This window comes from Andrena cerasifolii, chromosome 6 (genome assembly GCF_050908995.1).
Source record: "Andrena cerasifolii isolate SP2316 chromosome 6, iyAndCera1_principal, whole genome shotgun sequence".
In the NCBI taxonomy this organism is placed as follows: Eukaryota; Metazoa; Arthropoda; class Insecta; order Hymenoptera; family Andrenidae; genus Andrena; species Andrena cerasifolii.
Window position 1 is genome coordinate 300,047 of NC_135123.1, and position 17,215 is coordinate 317,261.

A 17,215-nucleotide genomic window follows, 5' to 3' on the forward strand; every position below is an offset into this window, starting at 1 on the left:
CGAGCAACAGCTTGTTTCTAGACTGGGAATTTCTTAAGTATCCCTGCCACACCACTGCAGTCGAACGCATGGTGAAACTCGTGACCGAAGCATCCTGTCAAGTGTGCGGTAGCGATGCAAGGGATGGTTTCATTCGGTGTACATTGTTATCCCGTCAGTCAATGCCAAAATTTGAAACGAAGAATCAGTTCTTGTTATAAAGTTTGCACACCAATAACAGCTATAACAAGCGCAGTTTCTCATTCCGAGAAATAAAAATATGAAAAAACATTATAAAAAGCAATAAAATTATTTAAAAAAAAAAAATATAAAATACAAAAAACAACATAAAAACAAGGAGCCTGACGTACAGCTACCTCCACGTGGTGGGTTCTGGGTCGTATTTTCCGTTAGGAAAGTGAGCGAAGAGCTGTATTTTTTGATAGTTTACAGTGCCGACAGGCCATTCCTATCGTTCCGAAACCAGTCACGGATGTTTCTTTGCATCATTTACGCAGCAAATATAGTCCTGGGTAAAAAAAGGTAGAATCCACCAGCTGAAGAAAGTTCACTTTCATAAGTTTTGTACTAAAATTTTGAAAGTTAAGGCCTTTGGTGCACACAGAAGAAATTATCCGATCGAGCTGAAATTTTTTACTCGTTTTATTGGGCCAAGTAGGCAACTTTTCCGCATTATTAGAATTTGATTATCGAAAAAAAGTTTTTTTCACTCCACCCTACTGTGCATCCCCTTCATTTCTATAAGCTTCACATAAAAAATGTATTAAAATTTTTTGGCGACTTACCTTGTTAATTGAGACGATAATTCAGTGTCCTATATGGTGTAAAAACTCGTGACATTTCAAAATGTTGACAACTTACCTTATTTGACACTGGGCAGGTTATGATTGAATTGATTGACAATAGCTAGATTAGGTTACTAGCGAACCAAGGGGTGGAAACTCCAGCAAAACTTTTGGATCAGTATTTGCGCGCCCTCTAAGCTATGATAGATTCTGTTTGAACTAAAATTCAATATGGCGGCTCATGCCGGAAGAATTAAATACACTCAGAATCTGCGTACTATAATATGTAGAATAAGAAATACATTTGTTGACACGTTAAGAAGATTTGGATATGAAATTCAGGTGTTAGAGAAAAATATTTAATTAAATTTGCAGTAATTTAATTAAATATTTCACATTCACCTGAAGTTTCTTATCTAAACCTTCCCCATCTTTTCAGTTATTATTGGCATAATTGGATATTATTATACCAACAATAATTAATAATGCCAACAAATGTCTCTCTTACCCTACATTTTGTATAAGATACTAAATTGTAAAAAATACAAGTAGAGGTAAGGATTAGTGAGTGGCTCAGATTTTTCTTTGTAAAATGTTCCTTGTATTCAGTTTAACAGTTTGCTTAAACGCTATAGTGCTAAGTAATTATATTAATTACTTATATTAGATTGTTCATGTATGTACATATATATTCCTTCGTACGCGACCTTCATATACATGGTGTTCCTCTACCTATGGTCAATATTTTGGGGGATGCAGCAGATGACCTAGAATTAAACATTAATTGCGGTACAGCATAGTCTTGTAATATTTGGCGAATGCGTGTAATTTTGTAAGCACTTACAAGAAAGGGTAGTTGACAAACTCTGTAGTTGCGCAATTCATCAGATATAAGACCATCCAGGTTCGGATTATTAATTGCCTGCAACCATTGTTCACTCCTTATCACGTTCTGAGGGAAGCGGTATCTCTTTATATCGCTGTGTGAAGTACAACTACTGTTGGTCCTCTCCGTCCTGTCCCTGCCACTAACAAAATTCATTTTTGTGTCTTTTAATAGCATTTAACGAGTGCATTCCAAAATTACAAGTTTTAAGTTTAGGAAATCATTTTTAATATATTTTACAGTAAATTGAAAGTTTTCGATAATAGAGTTTATAACCTAAAATTAAATAAACTGAATAATGAATATTCCAATAAACAGGTGTCTCAAATGTAACTCAAACCGTACATAAAACTCTCTTACCTGTCACCCTCTTTGTAGTTACTCCATTCTTCTGCACATTCATTTGAAGTTATTAAACACTAAGTTATTTACACAAGTAAACACTAGCGTTTCACTCACGTTTCACTTGTTTTCACTTATAAGACAATGTAACGTTCTAGAACGGGTCGTGCCGTTTGTCACAGGAGATTCCACGAATAGAGCGGTTACTCGTGGAATTGTGGGATTGGTTCGGGTGGCGTGAGATAAAGAAATGAATTTCAAGAAACGAGAGTCCTTCTTTACCATAAAATAACAAAAGTAGTTTATTCAAAATAAAGGGTTTGACGCTTTGTCGAATCTGAACATATATTACGACACGGTGTCGTGGGAATTAGATTATAAATTGGTCGAACAATTGATAATTGCGTATTAACGTATCGGTCAGTATTTGAGTAACGAAAAATTACGCTTAGTCGATAAGAAATTGAATTAGACGCTTCGGTCGGTATTAAAGTAATGAAAATTGCGCTTGGTCGATAAGAAATAGAATTTTACCCTTCGGTCGGTAGGGCTGAACGCAAAGATTCGTTTTTAGACGATTTCAGTATATAATGGTTAATTAGTTAAATGGTACGATGCTAGATCGCTAATTGAACAAGAGTCTCGACGCTAAGTCGGTAATATAAATATAATACAAGGAATGACGCTAGGTCGTTTCAATAGGGTATTCGAGAGGATTCCTTCTCCCGATTTCGTACTGGCTTCCCGTTGCCTATCAGCTTGCCCACGCTTTCTAGGATGGAAGCCGAGTGCTAGTTAAAGCGATCTCGGATGGTAGCCAGGTAGCCGGTTTGGGCGTCCCCAGATGGAAGTTGCTTTGGTCGACGTCCTTCCTTCAAAATGGTAATTTCTTCTGGTGCCTATCAGCTGGCCCACACTTTAGAGTATGAAAGCTGAGGGGGCTAATTAAAGCGACCTCGGAATTGAAGGAGAGGGGGCTAATTAAAGCGACCTCGGAATTGAAGGTGAGGGGGCTAATTAAAGCGACCTCGGAATTGAAAGTGAGGGGGCTATTAAAGCGACCTCGAAATTGAAGGTGAGGGGGCTAATTAAAGCGACCTCGGAATTGAAGGAGGTATTAGGACGTCAATTTTAAGATAAACTGAGCGGCTACTGTTTGGTTCGTTGGCAAAACCAAGTCTGAATTTAGGCTGCTAGCGCGCCTGTATTTATACGGTTTGGCGAGACTTGGCTCTCGCCAATCACTTGCTGCGCGAACTCGCGCACCAATTAGAATTAGCATCCGGTTCCCGCCGGTCGTGCACTACACTTGAGTTATTCGGCGTCCGGTTGAACCTGCAGTTTACGCATGCGCACTTGGTTCGCTCGCGGCACTGAGTTCGTCGTTTGAAAAAGGGCGGTAATGCGCGTGCGTTGCGCGTTCGCTAGTACACTGTTTCTTGTTGGGTATCATGGCGCTCGCAAATCCTTAGTACTAATATTACTGTTCAGAATGAAACAATGATTAATATGGAATATTAAAAGAAAAATTTATGGCAGTAGGTAGCGGTACGTTACAACAGTATAAATAAGCTATGAAAGCCTGTTCTTTCTTGTCTAAACGCTATTCCGGAAGTTCCCTATTCAGTTTCCACCCAGTGTAGCGCTTGAACGTAGCTGCTTTTTGCCTTTTTCGTGCTGCGTGAATTAGCGGTACATTTCCTCACCCATTCATGCTCCACTCTTGTCCACACTTGACGATGAAGAAAAATCTCTTAACATAAAATTCGCCAAATTAGATCTTTGCATTGAAATATCTCACCTCATAAGGCACGTAAGAACAAAACGAAGACACTTTTCTTATGTAAATCAAACTCAAGCTATCCATTAAGACCATTTAAAATCGAATGGGATCAACCATTATTAAGATTCGATAATCCAAGGGTTCTTGATAGCGGGTCGTGGCGTAATATAGACACTGTGCTGTGTGTTTCGCGCTGCACATCCAGAAATCGGATTCCAGATTTTCAAATTTCAGTTAAACCAAAGCTTCAAATACAAAAAACTAAACTAAATCAATTAAATTACTAAATTTGACCACACCCACTTTAGAGAATAAACTAAATTTTAGAAAGTCTAGGAATCCAATACCCTCCAGAAATCGGATTCCAGATTTTCAAATTTCAGTTAAACCAAAGCTTCAAATACAAAAAACTAAACTAAATCAATTAAATTACTAAATTTGACCACCCCCACTTTAGAGAATAAACTAAATTTTAGAAAGTCTAGGAATCCAATACCCTCCAGAAATCGGATTCCAGATTTTCAAATTTCAGTTAAACCAAAGCTTCAAATACAAAAAACTAAACTAAATCAACTGCGAGACGCAACCGTTTCTCTCGGTATAAATCGAGAGAAATGATTTGTTACGTCTGAATAGGAAAAAAATGTAGTACAAGAAAATAATTATTTTTTAGCCTTTAGTGCATTTTAATTTAGTTTTTCGTGCATTTTTAATAAAATTGTTTAACATAAATTTTTTTAATATATTTTTTTAGCATTGTTACATTAGAAATGTCACATTTATAGTTATAAGTTACTACACAGGGACTGAAAATAAACACCACACTATAAACACAAATATGGTTTATTATATAGTCAGCACACAGTATATCAACGTATCAGTGTAGTTTGATACAATATAAAAGTATACAAGAAAAGAATTAACTTGAGAAGCCAGGACACGATATGTACAGTCTGGTCACATTTCTTAAAGGTAGGATTTCCTAGACGCGATTCGCCGCGGCGGCCAAATCCTAAGCACCGCTCTTATGGAGAAGCATGCATTTGTTTTCTTAGATGCGTTTTCCGACCGCTGTGTCAATGCGTCTGCCTCGGCAACTACCTAGGCTACTCGAGACGCAGGACTGACTTGTGGCGACTGTTGGCGACAGGTATATGTGAAATCGCTCCTGATTTTTTGGTGAAGTTTTCTCAGTATTCTGTTTGCAAAAGTGTTTATTTTTGTGTGATTGTATCAGCGACAACCTCACTGTGCTTGAACATATACTACGCACCCATTATCTGGCCCTGATTCGTTGCGGGTGCCTCCTGCACGTTAATCTAGGGCCGGATGGCCGGAATGCCGTCGCAGGGAGCGAAACGTGGCTTCTCGTCACTGGACGAGAACAAAGAGACCAGTGCGGCTAATACGATGCCGATACGGAAAAGTAAAAAAAACTCTGAAAATGCAGCCAATCCCGTTGGATAGGTTACACAAAAATTTTCTAAAAGAATTTGGAGCCCCACAAAAATGTGCAATAATTCCTAACCTCAACAAGGCCCGGAAAAGCGACCTCAGGGCGCCCTGTGTGGAGGCGCAGACAAGACCGGGCCCCTCGCATCTTAGCGTTTCCCCGGGAGAGGGCTGAGTTTTCCCGAAGAAAACGAGTAAACAATCGGAGGTACCTTCTACCCAACAGAATGACATCCAGGAAAAGAACCGCTTCCAATTCGTTGGACGCAGAGAACGTTATGGATCTTGAATTAGAGGAGCAAGCCATCACTAGACCTGTGTTAAACGTGAGTAGGAAAGTGATAAAACCCCCTCCACTCAATATGTTTGTTTCTTCTATTTCAGATCTTATCAAACTTGCCGTGGCACTGAATATACCTAAAAAAGACGTTCTAATTAAGGAAACAGACGCAGGTTCTCACTTAATATATTGTTGTGCCCAGGCAACGCCCAAGCACACGTGTCACGCGACATATTATACTTCATATTAACCATTATACTACTCCAGAACGTTCGAGACGTTCCTAAGCAAAATCAGTTGCGAGGCAAAGCGCGAAACTACAAAATCAGCGAAATTGCGAGCGTTGCAACGTGACCATGCACGGCAACGCGAAGCGACGGCACCACGCCCAATAGCGCAATAAAAACCGATTTGCCGCCGCAAATCGAGAGACTCTAGAGCCGACTCTCGACCAGTTAACACGGTTAATTCCTACTTGTACACTCCGGTCTAGTTTAAGTGTTTTTGAATAAAGACTTAGTCTTTGGGTTTAATCACACTTGGTGTAGTTCATCCGGTGGATTCTCATCCTTTAATCACTCCCGAACCCACGATTACGCCAGATCCCGTACCAGCCTTGCGAGCCATCACGCAGGGCACAACAAAATTGGTGGCAGCGGTGGGATCTGCATCGTAAAGATTTTACCGAGCCTTGACGCAACCGATTGATCGACGTCGACTGAGGTTGAACTACCTCCGACAAGATTATTGGATCATCGCAATCTCGTAGGCCAAAACAGGCCATCGTCGCTACCGAGGTAGCACAGAGGACCGAGGAACGGCCTTTGAGAAGACGTTCGGCGCAGCCCGAACGACGACGAGCCTGGTGTCGAGTAAAATCAGCCTGAGAGTGAACGGGTGAAACTACCGTCTATCAAACACCAAATCCATCTACGAGGACGTCACTGATCTGAGGATCAGGACGCACGAGAGGACTTGGAGACCGAGGAACCTGTAGGAGCCGCACCTGAAGGACGGACGGAGAGCCGTTCACGGGAAGCAGCCGTCGGAGCACGCAGCGAACAGCCGTACGAATCGACCTTGCTGGGTCCAGTTTCAGCTTATCACCGCCGTTGGTTCACAGACGAGAGGACGCCTGACCGAGCCGACGACATGTGGTTGCGAGCAGCCTTGTGAGTAACAGAATAGCGCAAACGTACATATTGTAAACCAGAGTCCTATATAAAAATAGAAACGGTACATGCATGTCTATAGAAGAAGAACGCGCAAATCGATTCAAACTCCCGGGTCAAAGAAGTTTGTCGAGATCATTCGAATCATTTTTCAATAAAAAGCTAACTTTCGAACGCGAAGAATTAGACCTTCTACCTTCTATAGACCATCCAAGATCGTCTCGCCGAACACTTCGACCGCCGCCGTTGCGACTAAGCGTTAGAAAAGACGACGATTCAAGTGCCGAATCGTCTCCGGAAAACTTTGTAACACCGAATAGAGAATACCCGATCGTGCTAGCGGATTTTAGTTTGTTGGACATAGAAGGAACAGAAGAAAGCGAAATGTCGCTAAACGCGGGAAGTAGCCTCCCGGTACCAAACGTAAAATTATTATCTACCGCGCTGTCGTTAGTCGACAAATTCGTAGGAAAATCGTCAGACGAACTTGCAGAATTTTTGAAGTCTTATACAAGCGCCTCGGAGTTTGTCCCCGCGAATGAATTGCCACGATTCTTGAAAACAGTGATAGGTACAAAAATTAAAGGCAAAGCAGCCAAGGTATTAGAGTACAAAGATATAGATACTTTCGATAAATTAAAGGACATCTTAACTTCACTATTCGTAGACAAAAGATCAATAGGAGCAGTTGGAGCAGAGTTTCATGCCTGCCACCAACGAGAAGGCGAAAGCGTAAAATTATTCGCGTGTAGAGTAGAAGAATTAGCTGGGGAATTATCGGAACTATCGGTAAAACCAGGGAACAGCGACGAAGTAAATAACGCGTTAACAGAATCAGTGCAGGAACGCGCCCTCGATGTTTTCACCCTCGGGTTGAATTTAAAACTGAGAACGATCATAAGGTCTCGAAATTACGCAACGCTAAATGCAGCTATCGCCGCAGCTATAGAGGAGGAACAAGCGATGGGTCTAAACACCTCGCGAAATTTTAGGAAGCTCGATGATCAACCCAAAGGAAGAGAAGGATCTAACGTACCGCGCTGCGAACGCTGCAATAAATTAGGGCATTTGGCGAGGAATTGCTATACGCGATTAAGCATGCCGCGAATAAACTATCAGCCGCAACAGACGCACATAAAAAGGGAAGTACAGCGCGTCACAGTAGTCTGCCACTATTGCAAGAAACCAGGACACCAAATCAGGGAATGCAGGGCCAGAGAAAGGGCAAACGAACGAGAAAATAGACCGCGCTATACAAACACGAGTTACAGGCGCGACGACTCTAGACAGAATTTTAGCAGAACTCCGGGCCGAGAATCACATAGCGGGAATCGAGATTACCCAAACACGGGCCACGGGACAACCGACGATAGACAGACTAACACAGGGCCTAGAGTGGATTCGTATCGAGCGAATCTAGTAATGACTTCCAAAATAGAAAACACCGTCGAAATCAGAGCATCAGAACTAGTAAAAGGAAAAGCGAGTCTGCTAGTCGACACCGGTGCCGATATTACACTAATAAAGATAGGGAAGGTGCTGGGCGACGTCCACGCCCAAGACGAAATAGTGTCCTTGCGAGGAATAGCCCCAATGGAAATCAAAACGCTGTGCCTAATACAATTAAACGTAGAAGTCGGAAACAAACTCATAACGCATCCCTGTCGGTTAGTGAGAGATGACTTCCCATTAGAAGCAGACGGAATTCTGGGACAAGATTTCATGACTAAGCACGACGTATGCATTCGGGCAAATCAAGGAATAGAATTGTACGGAACACGGTTCCCCTACTCTGGAGGAGGCAACGTAACATTAAAACCGCGATCAGAAACAATTCTCTTAGCCAAAACGACGGAAAAAGGAGAAGGAATAGTAGAGGGACAGCCGATCAAGCCAGGAATACTCATAGGGAACTCATTAACGATAGGCAATGACGGAAAATGCATAATAAGCATAATGAACACCACAGCAGACGAAGTTCTTATCAGTACGCCGACCGTGACATTAGAATCACTGACGAGCGAAAACGTTGACCCGACGGACGCGACCTGCGACAAAGATCGCGACACGCCGACACATATGGTACACGCTGTACACGGGAGAAATAGAATGCAAATCTTGCGCGAAAGCCTCAGGACCGAACACTTAAATAGCGAAGAAAAAACCAGCTTACTCGAGCTCTGCGAAAAATACAATGAAATATTCGGATTAGAAGGAGACAAACTAGGATACTCCAAAAAAGCGGAACACTCAATTACTCTAACCCAAGGTACTAAACCTATATACGTGAAGCCGTATAGACTACCTCAAGCGCATACGGAAGAAGTAGATAAACAAGTTCAGGAAATGGTAAAAGAAGGAATAATTAGACCAAGCGCCAGCCAATGGAACGCTCCCTTGCTAGTAGTCCCGAAAAAACCAGATGCTACAGGTAAACGCAGGCTAAGAGTGGTAGTAGATTTCAGAAAGGTAAACGACGCGACGATAGGCGATTCGTATTCCTTGCCGAATATAACAGATATTTTAGATCAATTAGGCGGAGCAAAATATTTCTCAACCTTAGATTTAGCTTCAGGGTTCCATCAAATAGCTATGAAGGAGGAAGATCGTGAAAAAACCGCATTCTCGACGCCATACGGACATTTCGAGTATAATAGAATGCCATTTGGGCTTAAAAACGCTCCCGCGACATTTCAAAGGTTAATGAACACCGTACTGTCAGGCTTACAGGGAATAAAATGTTTCGTGTATTTAGACGACATGGTCGTCTACGGACGCTCATTGAAGGAGCACCAAGAACGATTAGAACTCGTATTCGAACGCATACAAGAAAGTGGCCTAAAACTTCAACCCAACAAGTGCGAATTCCTACGCAAAGAAACAATATACCTAGGACACATAATAACCGAAAACGGCATCAAGCCAGACCCATCTAAACTAGAAGCTGTCCGAAGCTTCCCGGTACCTAAAGGAATAAAAGACGTGCAATCCTTTTTAGGCCTAGCTGGATATTATAGGAGATTCATAGCGGAGTTTTCACAGATTGCAAAACCTTTGACACAACTGTTAAAGAAAGACCAAGCATTCAGATGGACTGCACAGGAGCAGGAAGCTCTCGAGATTCTAAAAGAAAAATTAACGACAGCACCAGTATTGCAATATCCAGATTTCTCAAAACCGTTTGTTCTAACAACAGACGCTTCCGGAAGAGCGATAGGAGCAGTATTATCGCAAGGAAAAATAGGACAAGATTTGCCAATAGCGTACGCGAGTAGAGTATTGAATAAGGCGGAAGAGAATTATAGCACCATCGAAAAGGAATTGTTAGCCATCGTATGGGCAACGCAACACTTCAGACCATACGTATACGGCACTAAATTCAAAATCGTGACGGACCATAAGCCACTCACTTGGCTTTTCAACGTAAAGGACCCCGGTTCTAGATTAATGAGATGGAAGTTGAAATTAGCAGAATACGACTATAGCATCGATTATAAGGCCGGAAAAACGAATAGGAACGCGGACGCCCTTAGCAGAATGTTCGCGATAACGCGCGGAGTGAAACAAAAGATCGACAACGAAACAATAGCCGGCGCCAGCGAAGACGACAGTGAACAAGAGAAGCCCCGATCGAATGGAGAAACGGACAACGCAACATACACGGAGGACGAAAAACTTCGAGTGCTACGCGAATTCCACGACACACCTCTGGGTGGACACTTAGGGGTAAAACGGACCCTAGGACGCATAAAATTAAATCATTCGTGGCCAGGAATGCGACAAGACGTAGAAAAGTACATCTCTAGATGTGAAAAATGCCAAAGAAATAAGCTATCGAGAATAACCAAAGCCCCCATGGTTATTACAGACACTCCCACGGAACCATTCGAGAAATGCGCACTAGACATCGTAGGACCTTTACCCGAGACCGGCAGACGAAACAAATACATATTAACCTTTCAAGATCTTTTAACCAAATTCAGTAAGGCCATACCCCTCGAGAACCAAGAAGCGGATACCGTAGCTAGAGAATTTGTTACTAAAATAATTTGCGAATACGGCATTCCGCAGCGAGTACTAACAGATCAAGGAACTAATTTTCTAAGCCAAGTCTTTAAAAACGTATGTAGGTTACTAAAAATCGACAAAATCCAAACTACAGCCTACCACCCCCAATCGAACGGAGCGCTAGAAAGAAGCCACCGCACGCTGGCAGAATATTTAAAGAACTATATCGCAGAAGACCAGACTGACTGGGATGAATGGCTACCGTACGCGATGTTCACATACAATACTACCCCTCACACGTCTACTAGCTACACGCCCTACGAACTCGTTTTCGGAAGACAAGCTTCCTTACCAACCTCATTAAACCAAGCACCGCAACTAACATACACCTACGACAAATACGCTGAAGAATTACGCGAAAGACTACGGTCCACGAATAGCATCGCGCGCGAAACTATAGGGATCAATAAGGACAAGTCAAAAAGGCAATATGATAAAAGGACAGCTAACAAATTTTTCAAAATTGGGGAGCAAGTACTCCTACACGACGAGACAGTGAGACGCGGACGATCGAAAAAACTAACACCCGCGTGGATAGGACCCTACTCAATTCAAAACACGCACGACAATAATAACTACACTATAGGAAAGGGACGAAAAACGCGCCGCGTACACGCAAACCGGTTAAAACACTTCATAGAATAGGACAGGAACAAGGAAACGGTCGCAGTAGTGAAGGAAAGTAACGGTACGCAGACAAACTATTGAAAAAAAAAGGAGGAGAAAAAATTTATTCAATTTAGGATATATGAGTCCAAATTAATATGTGTGTGTGTCACCCCCCAAGCGCGCCTATAATAGAAACCACGGACCTGGCCGCGTGAAGGGTTCCGGAAAACGATCGCCATGACGTTCTGGAACAATAACCAGACGCGGAATAACCAAAATAGAAAATTGCACTAGAAACAAAAGACACCTAACCGACAAAAACATTTGATACTCACCGTAAAGTGCCCGTATCCCCCACGCGTCCTCCGCGTCCAACCATTCAGCGTTTTCGGCGGCGATTTGACGCCGCGCCGAGCGGTACTCCCGCACCGCCCGCCTGTACCCAATACTCATAAACCCGGACGGCGCCGGATATTCCAAACACTAAAAATTTAAGAAAAGAGGAAACCAATTATAAAAACCCTACGCACTTCCACCAAAACACAAAACACCCAACAACTTGCACTAAACGTACCAGTAAAAACAGCGCGAGCTCGCGAGGAAGGCTTAAGAAACACAACATGATGTCGCAACTGATCACAACGGAATGAGAAGCGACGAGACAATCGAGTCTCTTGCAAGGAAGAACTGCCTTACGTTAACAAAATTTTATCTCGCGCACGCGAAACACACGCAAGACAAGAGACTTCGCGACGAACAGAAAGATGCGTCGACTACACCTCGACATTATATTTTACAGGATTACCGTCCTACAATTGACGACACTACTCATAGGAGGAACAACCCCCGACACAGACTTCGCTATAAAAGAATTTCAAGATCACCCGGGCATTTACTTCGAAAACTTAGGCGATCTACAGATTTACCGGGATAGTTGGAAACTAATACTACACTTAGACATATCGTACATTTACCGACGCGAATCAAATCTCCAGGCAGCACTATATGACATACTTGCTCAGTGTAAAACACCTTCTACTAATAACTTACAAAAATTCTGTAAAACGTTTGGCACGAAAATTCAAAGCAAAGTAGACCGCGTAACCAAATTCCTTACTTACGTCCAACAAACCATAAGCTCCGCACCAAAACAGCGTCGCGGGCTAATAGACGGATTAGGTTACATAGGCAAATCACTCTTCGGACTAATGGATTCCGAAGACAGAAAGATAATCAACGACCAAATAGACTTCCTAAAAAGACAAGACAGTAGATTAAAGAATACAATCAAAGGGCAAATGCAAATTGTAAGAGCTAACGCCGAACTTCTAAATGAAACTATACACAACGTACAAGAAAATGAAAAAACCCTTTTAAACGCAACTTGGCAAATTCAATACTTACTACAACAGACGACTGACATTACTAGATTTCGAGAGACAATAGACGAAAACCTCATACTAATAAATAGCGTCGCGGAAACACTCCTGCGTGACACACAAGACTTGTTAGAATTCATAATGGATATAAAGAAAGGAGTCCTTAACCCACAATTAATGCCACCGGCACAAATCATAACATACCTCACTTCAGCACTCGCTCACATCCCGCAAGGATTAGACTTCCCGATCGGAATAAAACTAGAAAATATGCACGTCCTATACGACATCCTTACACTTTCCGCATTTTCGGATACGAAATCAATTACCGTAGTACTAGATATCCCATTGTTGAGCGCAAAGAAATTCAAATTAAGCAAGGTACACCCGGTACCCACAAAGGTAAACGATTCGTTCTACGCGTATATAGAACCCCTCGACTCATACGTGGTACTCGACACCTCGGTGCAAGATTACATACAACTAAGCAAACAAGACCTAACAGAATGTAAAACTATAAACGAGCTATATCTCTGCACCTCAAACCATCCAATGTTCAAAGCGATACCATACGGACCCTGCGAAGTACAGTTGTACACAAAATTGACGCAAAAACCGAACAATTGTAAAATACGAATCATGACACTGAAACACACGATCCTGATAGAATTACAACAACCGGGCACATGGATTTATATCGCACCGAAACAAATACAACTAGCAGTAACCTGCGGCGATAAAAACACAAACATGTATAGTATTAAGGACTCTGGTATAATAACGATAAGAAATAAATGTACTATCACTACCGCCGAATTTACGATAGAAACCGGAAAACAATACGGAATAGAAAAAACATGGAACTACTTACCTGGTTACAATTTGACACTAGACGAAATTACGTTTCCACAGACCACTGTAAATTCGTACCGACATACCAATTTTGAACTTAAAAGAATAATCAAACACCCGGAAGAATTAAATAAAGTTAGTAAAAAATTAGAAGACTTACAAAACGATTTAGAAAAACCCGAGATTATACCAACCGAGTATCACTATAGCTTCTTTACACTATCCTCTGTGACGGGATTTATCACAACTACACTATGTATGTTCGCACTTTACAAATGCATTGTACGCTGCAAAGCAAAAACACCACGACACTGTACCACAGACAACACGAGTCGCGACAAAACAACACAAAAACCCGAAGCGATAATCAAAATAGTTAGTAAGGAGGAAACGTCTTCCACTAATTCTCTTTAAAATATACCATTATAAGCTAGTTAAGAAAAACCACATGTAAGTCGATGATAACCAATCCAACCATTACGAGTTTTGGGATTTCCCTAAGATAGTTTATCATCGGCAGAAAAAGCTATGGCTTTTCCTCCCCAAGGGGGGAGGGATGTTGTGCCCAGGCAACGCCCAAGCACACGTGTCACGCGACATATTATACTTCATATTAACCATTATACTACTCCAGAACGTTCGAGACGTTCCTAAGCAAAATCAGTTGCGAGGCAAAGCGCGAAACTACAAAATCAGCGAAATTGCGAGCGTTGCAACGTGACCATGCACGGCAACGCGAAGCGACGGCACCACGCCCAATAGCGCAATAAAAACCGATTTGCCGCCGCAAATCGAGAGACTCTAGAGCCGACTCTCGACCAGTTAACACGGTTAATTCCTACTTGTACACTCCGGTCTAGTTTAAGTGTTTTTGAATAAAGACTTAGTCTTTGGGTTTAATCACACTTGGTGTAGTTCATCCGGTGGATTCTCATCCTTTAATCACTCCCGAACCCACGATTACGCCAGATCCCGTACCAGCCTTGCGAGCCATCACGCAGGGCACAACATATGTTAATGAATTAGAGCAACATACGATGATCTGCGATAAATTACTAGAACTTACAATTCAGTTCTACACGTATACCCCGAAGCACCTCAAACCAAAATCGGTTGTACTTAAGGGCATCAGAGGCTCCTTTGAGCCCGATGATATAAAACTAGAAATTACGGAACTTCAGCTGCCAGAGTTAGAAATAATTAGTCTAACTAATTTTATCTTCAATAAATCTCAACGAGATAAATATCTCTACCTGCTACAGCTCTCGAGTAAGAGCAAAACAGCGGAGCTATTTAAAGTCAAGACATTAGCGTACCAGAGAGTAAAATGGGAACATTTGAAGAAAGCAGATCTATTTCAATGTAAGAACTGTCAGCGGCTTGGACACGCCAGCAAAAATTGCCACCTGCCATATAGGTGTGATAAATGTGCTCAAACACCCCCCCCCCCCCTCCACCGGGAGCTTGCAATATTAGTAATCAGGATAACAGGTTGGCACTTAAATGTGCCAATTTCAATCAGCCGGGTCACCCAGCGTCTTACAGAGGATGCCCGTTTTTAAAATTTGCTATTGCAAAGAAAAGAGAGCACAAAATGCTTAAAAACAGATCTGGACTACAAAAGATTAGCAACATCTCTGCAGCCACTAGAGAATCGGTTTTGTATGCTCTAGCGTTATACAATACAAGGCCTTCTCTGCCATCGGTAAAGCCTAATGTTTCTACACCACCACTTGCCATGGGTGTCTCGACCCCATTAACGTCGTCTGAGGGCAACCATTTTCATCAGGACAGCGCTGAGCCCGCTGCTCCTACCCCTCCCCATTGGATAATCAAGATGAAGGAGGAGATTACTGCGACGATTATAAGCCAGTTTCAAACTCTTGCTGCCCAAATTGCGACGAACTCCGCTAATATCAAGTTTTTACTGAATGCGATTTGTTTACAAGAAAATGCTTAATAACCATGCTGTAAGTAAACAAATCGGAATTGCAGCGATTAACGTGAACTCTTTAATTACTAATTACCGTAGGTTGGAACTTCTCCAATTCCTCTCCGACTACGATCATGACTGTATCTTTGTGTCCGAAACTAAGCTTAATCCTAATCATAAGTTAATTATGAAAGATTATAATTTGGTTCGTAACGATAGACCAAACGTCACTCAAGATGGAGGCACTGCGATACTAATCAAAAAAGGAATTCATTTTGAGGAGCTCCGCCCATTGACCGCTATTCCCAATGAAATCTTGGAGGCTTCCATTGTTAAAATCCCAATAGGGGACAATAATTCACTAATCCTTATTAGTGCTTACGCCAAAAATGATAGCAGTAGACTATTTATCGAGGAATTGGATAGTATATTCATTAACCTTAAGCTATTTAGTAATAATGTTTTGTATATATTAGCTGGGGATGTTAATGCCAGAAGGAGGGTTTGGGGTGACGCAGACAACAACCCTAGGGGTCGTTATTTCGGCCAATGGGAAGCGGCCTTTGATTGTAACTATAAGCTAAAATTTTTCACGGCAGCGGTCCCTTCATTTAAACCGGCTCAGACATTTCTTGACATTTGTATCGCGGATTCAAGATTAAGATTGGTAAATAACGTGGGTGGTAGGGTCCAAACACTCTCTTATGATAGCGACCACTTGGCGCTTACATTAACGTTTGAATTACCAAACGGGGATATCCCACTAACCCAGGGTGACACAAGACCCCATCGCTATGATTTCCGGGCGGCCAGTTGGAATACATTCACAAATTTGACTGAAAGGAACTATCGTGACAGAATCCCTTTTGATCGTAATCTGTCGGTAGAAGAAATAGACCAGGGATTACTTAACATTAATAATGCAATTTCACACTCTATATCCGGATCTGTACCGGTCTGTAAACCTTACAGTAACACTTTAAGATACCTCAACCGCAGAATACGTCAACTTCAGAATGACAAAAAGATTATTGTCTCTATATTGCATAATTTACATATAACAGATCCGCATTCCCGTATCGACTATACAAAAAGTGTCAAAACAGGTCACAAAGCTGTAGTCAAGGCGTTGAGGGCTGAATTCAGATGTGCGACCGAGAAGTATTGGAGCAACGTCATCGAGTCCATTGGCTATTATAACACGGAGACATTCTTCCCGAAGATTAACGCCATATTCCGTCCTAAGCAATGGCTGGGGATTACAGAGCTTCATGTTCACCGTGATAATGATACTTTGTTGGACAGGAGTGGCTGCAGTAATGCTAATGCTGGTGCCGTAGGTAATAACTTGGTCTTTTCTGCACCGGGTGTTAAATTCAATATTTTAGGGGCGTTTTACGAATCTATAAACTCCCCGCGCTACCTCAATAAGTAGTATAGCTAGGCGGGTTCTAATTCAAATTTGAGTTTCAAGGTCACGATAACCGACCTTGAAATGCAAATTTGAGTTTGAAAATTTGTTTTTTTTTGCCAGCGGGCGGCGGCGGATGACGTCATAGAGATGGCGGAGTGGTGGGGGGTATAGCGCGAGGAGCAGATATCGATACCGAACCAATCTCGAACCGATACACCGACGTGCATCGACGAGGAACCGCGGGTGAAGGTGCTACTCTG

General features: G+C 42.2%; 1 protein-coding gene across 1 annotated transcript; it reads left to right on the top strand.

Moving 5' to 3' along the window:
* Positions 1-6,394: 6,394 nt before the first annotated feature.
* LOC143369855 (uncharacterized) lies at positions 6,395-14,513 on the top strand. The gene is made up of 2 exons (XM_076814264.1): positions 6,395-6,700; positions 12,177-14,513. Exons 1-2 carry the CDS (start codon positions 6,681-6,683, stop codon positions 14,020-14,022), a joined length of 1,866 nt encoding a protein of 621 aa, XP_076670379.1. The 5' UTR covers positions 6,395-6,680; the 3' UTR covers positions 14,023-14,513.
* The last annotated feature ends 2,702 nt before the right edge of the window (positions 14,514-17,215 follow it).